Consider the following 18,478-nt stretch of genomic DNA (forward strand, 5'->3'; position numbering starts at 1 on the left):
GACACACTGTATTTTTTGCACCCCTTGCACCATTCCCTTGCATTCCTTGTACCCTGCTGCAGCCCTTGCATCCTTTGCATCGCTTGCAGCCCGCTGTAGCCCTCTGCATGCGTTGCAGCCAATGTCCCTGTGCATGTGCTTCCCCTCTCTCACTCCCTCTCGCTTCCCCTCTCGCACCCCGACTGTCCGTGGGGTGGTATGAACATGTCAGCCAGCATCACCCAGCCCTGCTGACAAATCTGCTCTGTGGGCAGTGCAGACATTAGGAGCTGCGGGGCCAGAACACCCCCTCCAGCCACTGAGTCGCAATCAACTCCTTCATGGAGACCCCGTGTTCTCCATGGGAGCCCCTAAATCCAGACCTTAGTTTAGCTACAGCTCAGGCTGAAATTCCCGTTCAGATGCTCAGCTCCTGAGGCCATAGCAGGGGAACACATTTAGTGCACAGCGCTCAGTAAGTTTGGATAAACCCTGCGTACCCAGAGAGGTGGCTGTGAGGCTCCCACGGTCCCCCCCTCACCCAGAGGATGAGTGTGCAGGACGCTGAGGTCTGACAAAAGGCTACAGAGGTACCAAGGGTGGTGACCACACACCCAGCACACCAGCTGGCAGTGCACAGAATAGGGATAGAGGAATGGAGGGGCAAACGCCCCAGATCTCCCAAATCCCCAGCTCAACCCATAGCTGGGATCTAGGCTGTGGGCAGGATGTTCTCCAGCTCTTGGTTTGAGCCCTGGCCCTGCTGTGCCCCCAGGCTCCGCATTGCTTCCCCTCATCCTCTACCAGGAAGGCTTTGGGCTTGTTTATGCCACGGTTCATTGCTGCCTTTTGGCACAACTGGCTGCCCAGTGGAAACCCACGGCAGCTCCTGGCTCCAGTACAGTGACTAAGAGCTGCGGTGACATGGCCACTGCCCCATGGGGGACACCGGGTTCTGGCAGCCATCTCCTGTGGATGGCTTTGTGCTCAGGTTTCTCTGGAGGATTGCTCCTAATTGCAGCGCTCTCCAGTTGCAAAAAGTAGTTATCACACTGCATTCGTGTGCACACTCTGCTCTCTTGGCCTTGTCTGTTTGAATCAGGATCCTGGCTTTTCTGAGTGGGCAAACATCACCTCCAAGGGAAGGGATGAACCAGGCTCCCTTCCTCAAATGTACAGGGAGCAGTGGGCACCCGAGACCTCATTACTGTGGAAGAGCATAAGCTTCCTGCAGGGCTGCTCCTGCTCTGAAGCCTCTGTGTCCAGCCACCACAATCCCCTCCAAGCTCTGGGAAGAAATGATGATGCTTCATCTCACGCTGCACCCCCTGAACCCACAAATCCTACCCTGGGCAGGATGATCCATGTGCTGCTTGTTGTCCCTGCTGCTGATGCCATCTCCCCAGTGAGAACCCACAATCAAGTCATCAACGTGCCCCTGACCCCATCCCCCACGGCACTTGGGCAGCTCCAACCCCCCATTCTGGACCAGACCCCCCCAGCTGCTTTCCCCAGCACCCTGACACCCCTCCAGCCCAGCACAAAGGCAGTGCTGGTCCTATGGTACCCCAAACCCGCTGCCTCGTGGCGTGCACACCGGCTCAAATATCCCTGCTGGTTCCCACAAGCAGCTCGGTTTTTCCAAGGCTCGGCCCACGAGCCGGGAGGAGGCAGCACCCTGAGCCTGCCAGACTAATGAGAAGCGCATGGGACCCACATCTGGTAGCGATTGAGTGGGGAGCAGCGTTGGGAACGGAGGAAGCACATATTTCCTGCAGCACAAAGGAAGGGAGAGGAATGTCCGCCGTGGAGCAGAACAGAGTGGGGGCCGTGGGGTGCGGGTCCTTCCTGCAACGCTGCTCCTTCACTAGGGGTAGGGGCACAAAGGCATGAGAAGCATCAGATCCGCAGACCCTCGTGCCACCAATGGGTTTAAGCTCCCACTAGGAACAGACTGGGTGCAGAATACACAGAGCCAGCACAGAGAAGGTTTGTGGGCTGGAGAGATCAAGGCAAGGGCTGCTGTATGCTGTAACAACAGGAATGTGGCTGGGACAGGGACAAGGCAGGGATGTGCTCAGCAGCAATGAGGCTGCATGGTGCCACAGCACCACGTCAGGGCACTCAGTCCTGTGCTGGTATCAAGTGGGGTCTGCCCCCCGACCCTGCACAGCTGATGGAGGATTTGCAGGTTGCATGGATGCCGTGCTACAGTGACACAAAAATAGGGCTCTGGGCAAGCAAAACACTGCCTGGTTGGGATGCAGATGATGCAGGGGGAAGGGCAAAGATCAAAACACCTAAAGCTGTGTCTCATCCCATGAGGAAGTTGATTGGAAAACTGCAAGAGTGTTCAAGTCCCTGTCAGCCACGGCACAGCAACAGCTCTGCTCCACTTGGCTGTTTGTGCCACTCCTGATGGCACAGGGACAGCAGGGCTCACCACTGTGGCCACGGCCCTCTCTGGGATAGCTGAGCTCTGCATGGCACATCAGCGATGTCCCCAGCACATGGCAGCAGTCACCCAGCAGGGAGCACGGGAGCTGCAAACAGTGCTCCGGGCACCCAAACTCATACATTCAGCAACAGCTCTCTTCAAATCTCTGGGACAGAGAGGTGCTGGGGGGCTAAGCCAACTTACTAACAGCACTGTATTCCATACCACTCCAGCCAGAGCTGAGAGCCACGACTAATGGCTTTAAATTAAAAGGTCGTGTTTTCCATCCCCTGGAACCTCAGTGGGCTGTAACCAGTCAGGCTCTGTGCCACGGCTCTGCCTCTGGCAGCCACAGCTCAGCAAAAATGGTTTGGCAGCTCCTGAGAAAACGGGGTTAGGAAAAACGTAGGTTGATTTGCCTGTTAAAAATACACCACAGCCTTTGCCCGGAGCTCTGCAGCCAGGACTGGGGGAAGAGTGGGACACACAGACACGGCAGGGTTAACCACACAAGGCAGAGGGATGTGACGGGGACACTGTAGGGATGTCCCATGTCCCTGGGGATGTTATGAATTCTCTCGAGTGGACACTTCTGGTCCCATTGGGCACACAGTGCAGCTCCTGTGAGCTCTGGGGTGATGCGAAGAGTTACACTGCCTAAACTTCACAGTGCAGCTCGGCATTATCTTTCGTTTCGCTCATTCGAGCCGGGAATCTTCTCACGAGAACGGCTGAAATTAATCTGAGCACTTCTCCAGCTGCTCAGGACACGGAGCTGGGATGCTGAGCTCCCATCCGCAGGAGACAAAGCAGGAGCTCACTTCTTCTCGCTGCCACTGATCACCCGTCTCGGTAGTTCACGAAGGTTGGAAAAGACCTCTCAGATCTCGTGCCCACGTCCCTCAGTGCCACATCCCCACGGATCTGGAAAACCTCCAACGAGAAAAACAGCGCAACCCCACGCTCAGAGCCGGCCCCGCTCCGCCCCTCCCCCTCCGGCCCCGCCCCGGGTGAGGCTCCGCCCACGGCACCGACTGCGCCTGCGCGGGGAGCCGGGCCCGGCCCTGCGTCCGTGACGGGTGCGTAATGGAGCGGTTCGGAGGCGGCGGGTACGAGGTGGCGGCGGCGGCGGAGCTGTCCCGGCAGCAGGAGAGGCATTACCGGCTGCTGTCCGAGCTGCAGGAGCTGGTGAAAGCGCTGCCCAGGTGCGGGGGGAGCGGGGGGTTAGGGCAGGGTGGTGCCGATAGGCTCTGAGACCGGAGCCCAGCTCGAAGCCTGGACCCCAACCCCGCTTCCAAACCCTGGCCCCAGCCCCGAGCCCCAACCTCAAACACTAACCTTGATTCCAGCTCTGAACTCCAATCCCAACTCCAAAGCCTGATTCTGGACTCCAACCCTAACTCCAAACCCTGACCCCAGCTCTGAACCGCAGTTCTTAACTCCGACCCCAACTCCAGACCCTGATCCTGAACCCCGATCCTGAGCCCCAGTCCTGACCCCAGTTCCACATCCCAACTCTGAACCCTAGTTCCAAACTCCAGCACTAGTCCGATCTCAACTCTGAGCGCTGACCCCAATTCCAAACCCTGTCTCCAAACCCTGACCCCAGCCCCAAGTCCCAACCTCAAACACTAACCTTGATTCCAGCTCTGAACTCCAACCCCAACTCCAAACCCCAGTTCTGAACCCCAATCCTGACCTCAGTCCCAAACCCGACCCAAACCCCAGTTCTGAACTCCGATCCTGACCTCAGTTCCAAACAGCAACTCTGAACCCCAATTCCCAATCCTAATCCCAACCCCAACTCTGAATCTTGACGCCAGCTCCAAACCCTGATTCTGAACTCCAACCCTAACTCCAAACCCTGACCCCCAACTCTGAACCCCAGTTCCACACCCCAGCACTAATCCTCAACTCTGAACCTCAACCCCAGCGCCAAGCTCTGATCCCAATTCCAAACTCCAACCCCAATTCCAAGCCCTGACTCCAAACCCTAACCTTAAAAACTAGCCTTGATTCCAGCTCTGAACTCCAAACCCCGATTCTGAACCCCAATCCTGACCCCGGTTCCCAATCCTAATCCCAACCCCAACTCTGAACCCTGACACCAACTCCAAACCCCAGTTCCAGGCCCCAGCACTAATGTGATCTCAACTCCGAACCTCAACCTCAACTCCAAATGCTGATCCCAATTCCAGGCCCTGACTCCAAACCCCGACCCCAGCCACAACCTCAAACACCAGCCTTGATTCCAGCTCCAAAAACCAAACCTCAATTCCCAATCCTAATCCCAACCCTAACTCCAAACTCAGACCCCAACTCTGAACCCCAGATCCAAGCCCCAGCACTAATCCAATCCTAAACTCCGACCTCAGTTCTTAACCCCAATTCCAAACTGCAACCCCTAATCCAACCCCCAGTTCCCAACCCTAACCCTGACCCCAGCTCTGAGCCCTGACCCTGGCTGGGTCCCTGCAGCTCCTGCCAGCAGCGCTTGTCCTACACGACGCTGAGCGACCTGGCGCTGGCACTGCTGGATGGGACGGTGTTCGAGATCGTGCAGGGGCTGCTGGAGATCCAGCACCTCACTGAGAAGAACCTCTACAGCCAACGCCTGAAGCTGCACAGCGAGCACCGCGGTCAGCACGGCCAGGGATTGGGGATGGGGGATCCCAGGGGGCACCGGGGTGAAGCGGTGGCGGGACGTTTTGGGGTGAAGGTGTGGGGAGGTGCAATGGGGGGAGCCTGGGTCACTGCATGGGGGTGATGGGGAAGTGTGGGGCTGGCGGTATGGGGGACGTAGCGGCGCGGTGCTGATGCTGTCCCCCATCCCTGAGCACAGGGCTGAAGCAGGAGCTCTTCCACCGGCACAAGGAGGCCCAGCAGTGCTGCAGGCCGCACAACCTGCCGCTCCTCCGCGCCGCCCAGCAGCGGGAGATGGAGGTAAGGGGGGGAGCAGGAGCACGCAGCCACCCTCGCTGCCCCTCACACAAGCACAGAAGCCATCCCAGGGGTTTGCAGCCGTTTTTTGAGGCAGTGCTGGTTGTCCCAGCTGGCACAGCTTGAGGGACATCACAGCCCCTGGGGACTCCAAAGGGTGAAAGCAGAAAATGCCCACAAAGCTGTGTTTTAGCTCTTTAGGTAAGGAAGAAATAACCTAAGGTGCCTAAAAACAAGTTGATTTGTTGTGTTTCCCGAAGCATTTCTGGAAAAAGAACTTCAGCATAAGAGGGACATTCAGTCCCCAAGGTCTGAAGATCCTCTTATCTGTATGTTAGTGATAAGATAAAGGCAGTTTTTAAAGTAAGGGAAATTACAGGTAGCTAGTTATCTTAATCCCTGTAATTGAAATGTATGTGTCCACATCAGGCAAACATGTTTAAATGTCAGCTTTCTCCTGACCTTTACCCATAATAGCCATGGTGTGAGAGCCCATTTGGACCTTTTGTTTCCACATCTCTCGTTTGCTGTTGAGATGGCTGAAGTCAGGCTGGACCTGCATTAGCCATCCTTTTCATTCCTGTGTGTCACGTGCAATTGCATCGTAACAGTAAGGAATCATCCTTGCTGTCTGTTCCAGAGCATTTTATCCAGCAGCCTTTATCCACGTGAGGTGACAAACATACCCATAGATGTGGTTTCTCTCCTTGCATTGCACACCTCCTCCCTACTTCCTTTTGCTTTCCCCACGCCTCTTTGTGTTCTTTAGTCCTCTGTTGGGTAACTGAAGTCACTCCTTCCCTTTTTCTGTGTTCTATTATTTCTGCTGGAGAGCACTTTGCAAGTAGATTGCTCAGGGACAACGGGGATGTGTCTAATCAGAGCTGCTCTCTGTGGTTCAAGGACCTGCTCCTATGGGATCAGTCCCACAGGAGGGATAATAACATGGTTTTGGGATGTCCAGCTTCCTGGCATAGCAGCTCTCCAGCCACCTGAGCAGAAGCAAAGTCAGAGCTTTCTTAGGCTCGTGGGTTAGTTCATGTTGGAAGGGACCTCAGGAGGTCTCTGGTCCAGGTCCTTGCTGTGAGGCAGCTAGTGTGTGGCAGACTTGGTGCATCCTTCCCATTTAACTTTCCCATTTAGGACTTTGCAGACTTACTGGTGCCTTTCCCATACAACTTTTATCTATGAGCACTTAGCGGTGCAGTAGGAGTGTGAGACTCTTTAATGAACTGTAGTTCTGCAAACTTTAGGTTCACTTTCCCAAATCTGTGGACCTAATTGAAGATGTAACATGCTAATTGTCTGCAGTATATCCACAGTACTCCTGAGCACAAGCTTTCAGTTCCCTTTCCACATGGATTTGTCCAGGTCTTTTAAACCACAGCCATCGATACAGGAAATCCCAGACCCGGTGACTTCTCTCTTTCTGAGGATTATTCTTCCTTTGAATATTTCCAGCTGTATGCTTGCCTGTGTTTATAATGTTACAGAGGCAGCACTGCATGGGTGAAGTGTTTAAACTTGTGTCTCTTAGCTGCTAGCAGAGAAGGAGCTTTCCTTTGTATTTAGGTCCCATTTGGTGTCTCCCAGCTTTCCCTATGGCTTGAGAAGGAAGGCTGTTGTTCATTGTCACCCAGCACGGTCCTGCTCCCTACCTAGGCCCCTTTCTGCAGCTAGCAGAACACAGTAGTGTTTTTAGAGCCTGCCCACAGTGCCTGATTTCTAGTGTGCCTTTGAAGTAGCAAGTGATCTCCATGTTCCAGGCAGAGAGGATGATTTACACCGTGTGTCTGTGGCAAAGTGAGCTCCAGCTCTGCCATCCTGTGCTTAGGCAGTGAGTCCCTGCTTCTGTTGTTCCATTTGTTCTCCTAAAGTGATGTGGTTTTCTTCTCATGCAGGGTGGGAGGGTCTGTGTGCTTCTGATAGGGCTGTTTGGGAAAGTCCTCACTTGATAACACTCTCAGTCTACCAGAAGCAGAGCCCCAGCAGGCTGTAGTTCCAAGCAAGGCTTCTGTTTGCTGTTGTCACAAAAAAAACCCATAGCTGTGCTTCCTGTTGCAAAGTTGGGAACGGGGGAGTTTGGCTCCTTAGTGATTCAATAGGAACTGGGTCTGATGTGCTGCTCCAGCACTGTGTGTGTTAGTGCTCGGAGAACATAGAGGCACCTGAGCTGGCTTTGTTGGTTTTCACTGATCTCTATCACTCCTCTGTGTCTTCTGCAGCTTCAGCAGTGCTGTGAGGGCTGTGTGACTTTTGGGCTGCTGACTTCTTTAGCGCATGTACTGCTGGAGTACTTGGCTACAGCCTGCTGCTCCTCAGGAAAAGTCATTCAGATCACAATCTGCTGGTCGTGGTCTCTTTCCTGGCTTCAAAATGCACTAAAGCAGGCTAGTCCTAGCTGTTTCCCTGTGCTTTGTAGTGAGAGGTAGCTCACTATAAGGCATGGCAAGCACCCAACATGGTATCTGAGGCTGTGCTTGCTGCCCTCTACTGTCCATGGAAGAGGCGAAGTCATCAGAATTGGTGTGCTTCAGGACCTTGTAGCATTTTGGTTTCAGTAAAAGAGAGGGAAAAAAAATACAGAAGGAAGGAAAACACTCCGCTCATCTGCTGAACGTTACCTTCTCAGGCTGTGGAGCAGCGAATTCGAGACGAGCAGAGAATGATGGATGAGAAAATCGTCTTGGAACTGGACCAGAAAGTGATAGACCAGCAGAGCACCCTGGAGAAGGCTGGGGTGTCTGGCTTCTACATCACCACCAACCCACAGGTCAGTGTGTAAGCAGTGAATGCAAGTTCTGGCAGTGCTCTTGTGCTAACAGCTTTTTTAGGTTTTTGAAAGCTTAGTCTGTTCCTAACGAAGTCTGAATCCAGGCTCAGAAAGAAGGGTCTCTCCTTTGTCCCATCAGCTGATGGGCACTGTGATCTCAGCAGATGAGGCAGTGGGTTTGTAACAAAGCGACAGGAGTGCATCGGGCAGGGCAGCATCTCCAGCTTTGTGTGGATGGAGGAACACTGTGCTGGCAGCCTGCAGTCCTGTGACTCTTGAAATGGGTCAATGTAATGCTGAAATAAATGGAAAAGTAGGCTTGCCATTTTTGTGCCTAGCTTAGCTGCATGCACTGCCTTCAGTCACGTTGTTAGTTTTCCTTTATGGTATTTCATTAATTCTTGCACATGAGTTAGTGGACATAATTGTGTCAGACTGTGATTAGAGAACTGTTCTGGGTTTTTCCAGTGCTCTTAAAACCTGAGAGCAGTCACCTGGGTTTCCTTTCTGCTGTCCACCACGGGAATGGAAAACTGCAACTTCCAAAATCTCCTTCTGATGCCACAGAAGCTTGCAGAGAATACAGAAACAGGCTGTTCTGAACTTCATTTCCAGCTGATTGCATTTAATTTTGATAAGGATGCACTAGAGAGAACAACTAGAGTTGAACAGCCATCTCCTAGAACCCACACCATTTCTGGTTGTGTACTTTTAAAGAAGTCCCTTCTTTTTTTTTCCTGTGTTGCTGTTACTCATCTATATACTGAAAGCAGTTCTTTGTCTCCCCCCTTGTCCCTGCCTGTTGTGTTATTTCTGTAAGTAATAATTCTTAACAGGGTTCCTATTGCTATTTCTCATTTGTTTGCCTTTATGATAGCTGCTAGCCCTTGACTTCCAGCACAAGAAATCACTGCTGGAATCTGTTGTTCTCCCTGCATTTCCTGTCAGTAGCTGTGTTTTCCTCAGTCTGTTATGTAAACTGCCCGTTTATGTAGTTAATATATATATTTTTTTTTTTACAAAAATGGAGTTTTATTTCCATGCTGTAATGTCTACAGGCCTGAGTCACAGAGCAGAGCTTACTGAATGAGATGTCCTACCATGTGCAGGGGAAATGCAGTCTGTGCTACATGGCTTGTGAGCTAAACACACGTGAAGAACAAGCAGATGGCACGGGCAGTTTATAATAAGGAAGCCATAAGCTGCTAGTGGTGATTATAGGAGGTGGTGACTGCCATGGGAAAATTGGATGTTTTGGAGAATGAAAGAGGGAACTGTATGTACCATCACAGCAGCCTTTGGAGAATCGCTGTCTTTTCCTGGAAAAGGATCAGGCTCTGAAAATGCAGTTCAGGAGCAGTGGGAGAAGCTGTGCCTCCCTGGAGAACTTCCTCCATGCCACGTGGCTGTGGCTGTGTGTGCTGTGGGACAAAAGGGAAAGCTGGCTGGCCTGGCAGCCCGCACCAGGTTTATTGCTAGAAAGCTGTCAGGGAGAAAGAGCCTTTCTGAACCATTTCTGAGTTGTAAAGCCCTGGGATTCCTGATGCAGGCACAGTTTGCAGCAGGTCCCTTAAGATACTGTTGCCCTGTATGTTATACGAACACTCAAACAAGATTAAGCCTTTGTTTGGCATCTGCGTGGCTCTTTTGTTCTCTTAAGATGCCTTTTTTTTGGGTGGGTGGTACAAATGAGTCCTTTCTGCTTCCTGCAGAAGGGAATGGGGTTTTCTTATCCATACATAAACATCTTTCTTCCTTAACAGGAGCTGACTTTGCAGATGAACCTACTGGAATTGATTCGGAAGTTGCAGCAGAAGGAATCTGAGGCAGAGAAGGCTTTTTCCTGAACAAGATGCAGTTTTCTTCTGACTTCTCTCTAAAGAAAAGAGTCAATGCATTTGCTTTATGTTATATTAGGAAGAGGCTACTGGCCAGCAACTGCATAATAGCTGAAACCCTTAGATTACCTTTAGAGACAGGGGAAGCAGTCCTTCAGAGCAGAGGGCTCCAGGCTGCCTTTCCACCCATCGAAGCAAGAAGCATGTTACAATTCCTGCTGTGTTGTAAGTGGGTTGCTAAGACAAGGGCTGACAGGGTATGAATCTGCCAGCTGCAGCCTGCAGTGTCAGTGAGCAGTGTTGCCTCTAAACGATGATCTGCTCTTCCAAATCAAGGAGGAGTGTCTGATAGGGGATGGAAGAGGTGAGTAACCATCCTATCAGACAGGGAGCAAAGTGTGTTTGCTTTCCTTGGCAGCCACAGTGTGCAGATAGCTGGCAGCTGGGAAAAGAAAAAGTCAGAGTTGCCTGTGCAACAAGGTGTGTGCTGGGGCAGAAATAAAACAGGCAGACACTTCCCAGGGAGACATCGAGGTGGATAACATGGACTTCTCTGTGTTCTATTAAAGTTCTGGACTGGACTGTGACATGATGTCAGTGGTGTTTTCACCTCACTTTGTCACTCCAAAACAGTTCCTAATGGATAGAAATATTCTGCACGGCCTTCTGGGTTTCCAAAGGTCGATGGCCACGCCTTTACTTTTCCTGTCCTTGCTTGGGGTCTGGGTCTGTGCTGTATTAAAGGTGGGGAGCTGGAGGGGTGGGGATTCTGGTCTCAGAACTCTCAGGGATGAGGTGATGAACACGTGAGCCTTGGGAGTTGGTGCACAGGAGCAATGGGAGCTCATGTGCAAGAAATGTGCCAGGTAATGTGCAGTGCTGGCTGCTCACAGGAGGTTGGATGGTGCAGGGCAGCATAAGAAAGCAGTTACCCTTTGTGGATGAGTGGCTCTTAAAGTCAGAGCAGCTGCTGGAGGTGGATCAAGGACTTCTACCACCCTGCACTGAAGGGCTTTGATGACACACAGATCACTGCTTAAAGCTTTTCCAGTGTTCTTACAGCAAAGGGTTGTGTTGGAGAGGTTTCTCCTTTCTGCTGCTGTTAGCTCTTGCCTGCATCCTCTCTTATTACTGCAGCAGCCTCCGTTCACAGCAGAAGGCAGCATTAGAAGATTCAGTATGCAGTTAATTACTGAAGCTAGGAAGCAGGTTACTGCCCCTTATTGAAGATGCTTTAAGCCCTCACATCCTTCTGAAAGCAGATGGCCAAAGCTGCTGTGGTTCTCAGCAAACTGGGGCCATCAACAACTCAAATCAGGCAACTGCAAAGGTGATGGCAGAGTCCGTGGGTGGCCTTCTGGTAGGGACAACATGCTGGAGCTGATTTCCTGCAGCGCTGCAGGAAGCAAAGAGGTTGAAGCTCCTGCTGCCAGGCAGCAGCAGAGCCAGCAGCACAGCTGGAGGAGCTTGGAGCACCTTGCAGCACCGTAGCATTGCTGCACACCTGAGCAGGGCAGAGCTCCCAACGCATGGCACGTGCAGCACTGTGCCACCCAGCCCAGCTTTCTCCAGGGCCGTGGTATCCACAGCAGGCTGCCCCAGCAGCACCATGACAACAGAGCTTCCTGCTCCCACCATCTGGTTTCAGTTGCACGCTGCTCTGCCAGGCAAACAAGCCCTGCTGCAATTTTCCACGCCTGCAGCCTTGCCTCGGGTCATGGGTTTTCTTTTTGTTGCTGTGTGTGGTTTTCTGTTGGCTTTTTTTTTTTTTTTTTCTCTTTTACAGAAGGTTATTTTAAGACAATAAAGCTCCTGGTGGAGCTCGTGATCAGAGCAACCCTTCCCATGGGGCTGGCTGCAGCCCTGCTCCTGCAGTGCTGTTGGATCTTGTGAGACTGACCCGGAGGAGCTGCCCCAGCTGGAAATGCAGCCCTGGATGGCTGCATTCATGTTGGCTCGGCCCCTGTTCAGCCCCACAGCTCCAGGGTGCCACAGGAACGCTTGGTTGGGGACCTGCTGTGCGGATGGTGGCATCTCAGGTGGCTCCAGTCACCCGTGGTGCTGGGCCTTGAGTCACTGCCAAAGCCTCAGTGCTGCCAGGAGCAGCATGGAGAAGCAGTGCACGATAGGATCCAGTTACCGTGGTCTGGTGGAAGGTGAGCGGAGGCGCACGAGAAGCAGTGAGCAGTAGCAGGAAGGATCAAGGTGAATTCTGCTGTGCTTTGCTGAGTTGGCCAGGACAGCGTGGGCCCCTCCAAGGGAGGGGGTGGGTTTGGGGTGGGTGAAGGTGAATTTCCACACGTGGGAGCGCTGAGGATTGAAGGAGAGGTGCTGAGTCGACAGTCACCGCTGAAGGCATTTGGGGCAATGCCTGACAGTTCCACGGAAACGTCAGCATTAGTGCTCAGCAGCCACCATAAAATCGAAGGACACATCACGAAGGCTTTGGATGGCAGCAGAGAAGGAAACGAGAAACGTTTTGCTGCTCTGAATCACCCAACCACGGGTCCCTCGTCCCAGGAACGGTTGGAGACCTCCATCTGTGTGCTACGAGTGGCACAGAACCACAGATTATCCCGAGCCGAGTGGGACCCACGAGGATCTCGGAGCGCATCTCTTGGCTCCGCGAGGGTCCGACCCCAAATTCAAACCACGCTCGGGCTGCTCGGTGTCCTCCCGCCCCGTTTCCGTGCTCTCCGCCCTCCTTTGCCGACAATCCCTCCAGCTGCTCTCCTCCCCGGCACCCAGCGGACCCACCAGGTGGCAGCCGCTCACCGTCGCGCGTGGAGGTGGGGCCGGGGCGGGGCGCGGCGGCGGTGCGGAGCAGGTGCGGGGCCGGAGCCGCACGGATCCCCCCCCACCTCTCCCCGTGGAGCCTCCGGGGCGCAGAGGTGAGCAGATCCGAGGTGAGAGAACCACACGCGTGGGATTTCACCTTTCTCCTCTCCCGGCTGCAGGCCGGAGCCCCCGCCCTGGATCAGCACCCGCGCGGATAAAGGGCGGTGGTTGCGGTGGGGGTGCGGGCGCGTCCCGGTCCCTCTCTTCCACGTGACGGATGCGGAGCTGCGTGCCCGTGGATGGTGAAGGAGGGGTGGGAACCGGCTGTGGGTCGGAGGTTTGAGGGGGGGGGGGGGGGATCCCTGGCTCAGGGAGCGGACCCCGAGCTGCAGATGGAGCGCGTTGCGTCGTGGTGGTCCTGTGCGTGGGTTTAACCCCGGGGGAGCGGCCGGCAGAGACCCCGCGGTGATCTCCCGGAGCACCAGGGCTTCCCCTGGGCAGGGAGGCGATGGATATGGTGCTGGGAAGCTGTGGTGTGCCCGGTGTGCTTTGGTTTGGGTTTTAACAGCGATCATTTTTGAAAGGGAAGGGCGGGGAAATGCTGTGCTGGGGGTGCTGCGGTTCCCCTCCACACTGCAGCGCTGACCCCACCGCGTGCTACAGAGAAAGGGATGTTGGTGTTCAGGAGGTCTGAACCCAAGGAAATGTGGCTGGTGATTTCCCCACCCCATGCCCTGCTCTCCTAGGCTCTGCCAAGAAGCAGGATTCAGGCAGCAGAGCAGAAGCACAGGGGCTGCTCACCCGTGGAATCATTAAGGTTGGAAATCTCAGATTCCCAAACCCCAACCCACCCCCACCATGCCCACTGCCCACGTCCCTCAGTGCCACATCCCCACGGTTCTTGAACATGGACAGTGACTCCACCACCACCACCCCCTGGTCCCAGTGGGTCGTGCAGCGGAACGGAACCGAAGCGTTCCCGATCTGCTGCTCCCTCCCAATCCTCACACCTTCCCGCCTCCCACCCAGGTCCCCCAGCAGGATGGCGAGATGGCTGCCCCGCTCCACGGACCTGGCCCGCTTCTGCCAGAAACTCAACAGAGTGAAGACCTTGGAGGCCGACATGATGGAGACGTCCTTCAACAGGTGCCTTTCCACCATCGACTTGACGCTGCTGGGCATCGGGGGCATGGTGGGCTCTGGGCTTTATGTCCTCACGGGCACCGTGGCCAAGGAGATCGCCGGCCCCGCCGTCATCGTCTCCTTCATCATTGCTGGCTTTGCCTCGCTCCTGGCTGCTCTCTGCTATGCCGAGTTTGGGGCCCGGGTGCCCAAGACGGGCTCTGCCTACATGTTCACCTACGTGTCCGTGGGTGAGATATGGGCTTTTCTCATCGGCTGGAACGTGTTATTGGAGTACATGATCGGGGGCGCGGCGGTGGCCAGGGCTTGGAGCGGTTACCTGGACTCCATCTTCAACCACAAGATTAAGAACTTCACCGAGACCCACGTTGGTGCCTGGCAGGTGCCCTTCCTGGCCCACTATCCTGATTTCCTGGCAGCTGCCATCTTGTTGGTGGCCACCGCCTTCATCTCCTTTGGGGCCAAAGTGTCCTCCTGGCTTAATCACGTCTTCTCAGCCGTCAGCATGGGCGTCATCCTCTTCATTCTCATCATGGGCTTTGTGCTCGCGCAGCCCAAGAATTGGGGTGCCCAGGAGGGAGGCTTTGCCCCCTATGGGCTGTCGGGCATCATGGCTGGCACGGCCACCTGCTTCTACGCCTTTGTGGGTTTTGATGTCATCGCAGCCTCCAGTGAAGAAGCCAGGAACCCGCAGAAGGCCGTCCCTAGGGCCATTGCCTTCTCCTTGGGGTTGGCCACCGGTGCTTACATCCTTGTGTCCATGGTGCTGACGCTGATGGTGCCCTGGCACACGCTGGATCCCGACTCTGCTCTGGCTGACGCCTTCTACAGGAGGGGCTACTCTTGGGCAGGATTCCTGGTGGCTGCCGGCTCCATCTGCGGTGAGTGTGGGTTTGTGGGGGAAGGTGGGAGAGCATGGGGTCAGGATCTGGGCTGGTTGGGGCCCAGTCTGACGTGGGGCCCTTTTCTCTACCCACCCTTCAGCGATGAACACGGTCCTGCTGAGCAACCTTTTCTCCCTGCCACGCATCGTCTACGCCATGGCCGAGGATGGGCTCTTCTTCCAGGTGTTCTCCCGGGTGCACCCACGCACGCAGGTGCCCGTCATCGGCATCGTGGTCTTTGGGCTGCTCATGGCCCTGTTGGCCCTTGTCTTCGACCTGGAGGCTCTGGTGCAGTTCCTGTCCATTGGCACGCTGCTGGCCTACACCTTCGTGGCCGCCAGCATCATCGTGCTGCGTTTCCAGCAGCAGAAGACCAATGGCCCCGTGCAGCCGGCCAGCAGCCAGCCCAACCCCGAGCAGCGTGAGGGCCTCGCTGCCCCCGAGCTGAAGGAGTACGAGTCCTTCTCTGACAAGCTGCAGCTGGTGGGTAATGAAAAGAGCAAGGAGCACCGCGAGCCAGGGCAGCTGAAGGCAGCCTTCGAGCCCTACCTGGAGTTCCTCAGCGACTTCTACCCTGGTGAGGTGGTCACGGTGGCTGTGGTGACCCTGATGGTGTCCGCCGTCTGTCTCTGCTCCATCTTGGTATTCGGCAATACCCACCTCCACCTGCCCACCTGGAGCTACTCCCTGCTGCTGGTCCTCTTCAGCCTGGGCTTTGTGCTCAGCCTCCTCCTCATCTGGGCTCACGAGCAGCAGCGCAGCACCCAGACCTTCCAGGTGGGCCCCAGGCTGATGTTAGGGGATAGTTGTTAGGGGCAAGTTCTTTATTCAGAGGGTGTTGAGGCTCTAGATCAGGCTGCTGTGGGTTCCCCATCTTCAGCGGTGCACCAGGCCATGGATGGGGCCCTGAGCAGCCTGAGCTGGTGGGGGCAACCAGCCCAGGGCAGGGGTTGGGGCTGGGGGGGGCTGCAAGATCTCTTCCAGCCCGATCTATGACTGGCATGGGCTATTGTCAGCAGTGTCGCCTGGTGTGCAGGCACGGTTGGGTGGGAGGTGGTCCTGTGGCACAGCCATTGCTAGCAACCCCTCACCATTAGCTCCATCTCTTGCAGATCCCCCTGGTGCCCCTGTCCCCAGCGCTGAGCATTGTCCTCAACATCTATCTCATGCTGAAGCTCAGCTACATGACGTGGCTCCGCTTTGCCATTTGGCTCATCCTTGGTGAGTGCTCCTGGGACCTGATGGCGAGGCAGAGCCAGGACCCCTGTGCCAGGGCTCGTGCTGCTGGGTGGGCACGCTGACCTCCCTCTCCCTCACTCCAGGCCTGCTTGTCTACTTTGGCTACGGCATCTGGCACAGCAAGGAGAACCTGCGGGAGCCTCAGCCACAGCGTGTCAGCGCCCGCTACGTGGTGTTCCCCAGCAGCAGCCTGGAGGAGACGGTGCAGGCAGTGCAGCCCAGCCCTCAGCCTCCCACCGGGCTGCCGGACACCGACACCACCGAGGCCAAGAGATGATGCCCAGGGGAAGGGGGTCCTGTGGCTCTGGCAGTGCCCACCCACCCTTCGGACCCCTCTGCTCTGCCTGACCCCTGTGCAGCGAGGGCTGCTCGAGTGCAGGGCTCCGTCCAGGGGTGCTGCTCACTCATCCCTGCAGAGCGTGGGGGGGCTGGCCCCCTCCCTCCCAGCACTGGGGAGCAGCAGCTCTCTGCCCCCAACCGCAGTGCCCGCCGTGCTCAGAGGGAGCCTCATCCCCACCCTGTTCCCCTGTGCCCACCCAGATGCCATGCCCCTTTTTCCAGCTCATCCCCACTGCCCTGCGTGGATGGAGGATGGGGGTGGGCAACATGCCCACCCCCACCTCATCCTGGCTCCTGCTGCAGCCCTGCTGAGCCCTGTGCTGCTGTTCCCTCTGCCTGCAACTCTCTGGGGCTTCTCCCCTTCACTGACAGCACTGAGAGGCACAAGGAGCAGCCAGGGCCACACGAGCTGGGGAAGAGACATGGCAGCGTGCAGAGAGGGGCTTGGTTCATAGGCAGAACCGTGTGGACAGTGGCACAGTTCATGCCTTTTCCCCATGCCCCAACAGCCACCACATCTCTGGGCTTGGGTGCTGCCTTTTCCTGGCTCCCAGTGGCTCAGGATGGGCTCAGTGAGTGCTTTTTGGTGTCATTCCCTCAGCTGCGGGTTTTGGAGGGTGCTGGAAGAGGCTTCTGAACCCTCCAGGCTTTGCAATGCAGACCTCCTGCCCTGCAGCATCTCTGCACCTTCCTGTGGGGCTGTGCCTTGGTGGGAGCTGCTCCTATCCCCTGCCTGGTCCCCCCGGGGTCTCTGCACCCCTGGACAGTGCCCATATCCTGCTCCCCCTGCACTGTTGCTGCTGCCCAACCCCTGCCCCACTGTGGCCCTGCTTGGCGCCTCTGTAGTGGTTGTGAGCAATGGGCTGACCTGGTCACCCCCATAAATGCTGGTTCTGCAATAGCTCCGGGTGCATGTGCTGTGTCCCCCTCATAGCTCACTTCATCCCAGCAGTGAATGGGTTCTGGCTGGAGCTGTGGGCACGGGGCAGGGAGCTGGAGCCCCGTGGATGCAGAAATGCGTTGAGCCCCAGTTTCAGCTGCGGGGACAGGGCTGAGCAGAGCGGTGTCCTGGCACTGGGACAGGGTCTGTGGTGTTGACCCAGAGCTGTGACCTGAGCTTGGAGAATGTGCAAACCGGTGTCGATGATGTGAATTAAAGGCGAGCCATGGGGTATGTGCATGGCCCCAGCACGGGTGCTGTTCTGCATTGCTACACGAGCTGTCGGTGCTTACCCAACCCAAATGCAGTTGTAAAAACGCAGAGAAACAATGCTCACCTGTCAGCTGATTCCCTATAAAGCGATGGTGGCCGTGGGGACCACGTGGGCTGCGTGTGGGTGGGGAGTGACGTGGCTGCAGAGAATTAAGGATGGAGATGTGATTAGTGGTGGCCTGGGAGGAGCGTGCCCTCTGCAGCACCATTGGGTTGGGCTTTTCTTACCCAGTGTTACGGGATTGGTTGATTCTTCTCTTCCGTCCCACGTCCTACTGAGGTAATGTGCTTTACACAGAAGCAGAATACATATTAATTGATTTTAAATTGTCCACCTAATGATGCTCAAGACCGTTTCTTCTCAGTAGCCACCGCTAGCGGGGAGCATTCCTGCAACAATTTGTTCCTTAAGACAAACAGCATTTTCCTGGGGCCTGTAGGAAGTGTTCTAATCAGCCCAGCTGGATTGCTTGGAGATCAGACTAATTGCAGTGCTGCGGGGTGAGGTATGTAGGTCAGAGTAGTATAAGGGCTGTGGAAAACTGACACGGCTTTGGAGGCCATGGGGCAGCTTGCAGATGCCATGGGCCGGGCTGTGCTCGGGGCTGGCGCTGCCCATGGGTGAGCATCCCCACCCCGCTGGGGAGTGGTACAGCACTGTGCTTTGGGGTCTCTTCCAACCCTGTGGTTTTCAGCCATCTGCCACCCACCCTGCACAGAGGAGCTGCAGGGCTGGCTGCAAGTAATCCGCTCAGTGTCCCACGTGAGCTTCCCCTCCTCCTGCACACACAGCCTGAGGATGAGGTAAGCACTATGCCCATCCCCAGCCTCCTCCTCCTCCCCTGAGCCTGCGAAAGGCAGGGCATCCAAAACTGGCACACAACCCCCTCCTCCCCCCAGGTGCCTGCGTTCCCT

General features: G+C 55.6%; 2 protein-coding genes across 2 annotated transcripts; both read left to right on the forward strand.

Moving 5' to 3' along the window:
- Window positions 1-3,480: 3,480 nt before the first annotated feature.
- On the forward strand, window positions 3,481-10,129 carry LOC136050159 (protein DGCR6). Its single transcript, XM_065738815.1, has 5 exons — window positions 3,481-3,621; window positions 4,895-5,055; window positions 5,259-5,359; window positions 7,989-8,129; window positions 9,893-10,129. The coding sequence occupies exons 1-5, from the start codon at window positions 3,503-3,505 to the stop codon at window positions 9,974-9,976; spliced, it is 606 nt and encodes a 201-aa protein (XP_065594887.1). The 5' UTR covers window positions 3,481-3,502; the 3' UTR covers window positions 9,977-10,129.
- Window positions 10,130-13,778: 3,649 nt separating this feature from the next.
- On the forward strand, window positions 13,779-17,646 carry SLC7A4 (solute carrier family 7 member 4). The gene is made up of 4 exons (XM_065738814.1): window positions 13,779-14,769; window positions 14,873-15,549; window positions 15,885-15,993; window positions 16,095-17,646. Exons 1-4 carry the CDS (start codon window positions 13,788-13,790, stop codon window positions 16,286-16,288), a joined length of 1,962 nt encoding a protein of 653 aa, XP_065594886.1. The 5' UTR covers window positions 13,779-13,787; the 3' UTR covers window positions 16,289-17,646.
- Window positions 17,647-18,478: the final 832 nt, after the last annotated feature.

Source organism: Cyrtonyx montezumae, unplaced genomic scaffold, assembly GCF_038088225.1.
Source record: "Cyrtonyx montezumae isolate F1298 unplaced genomic scaffold, pur_monq_1.0 scaffold_23, whole genome shotgun sequence".
NCBI classification, from domain to species: Eukaryota; Metazoa; Chordata; class Aves; order Galliformes; family Odontophoridae; genus Cyrtonyx; species Cyrtonyx montezumae.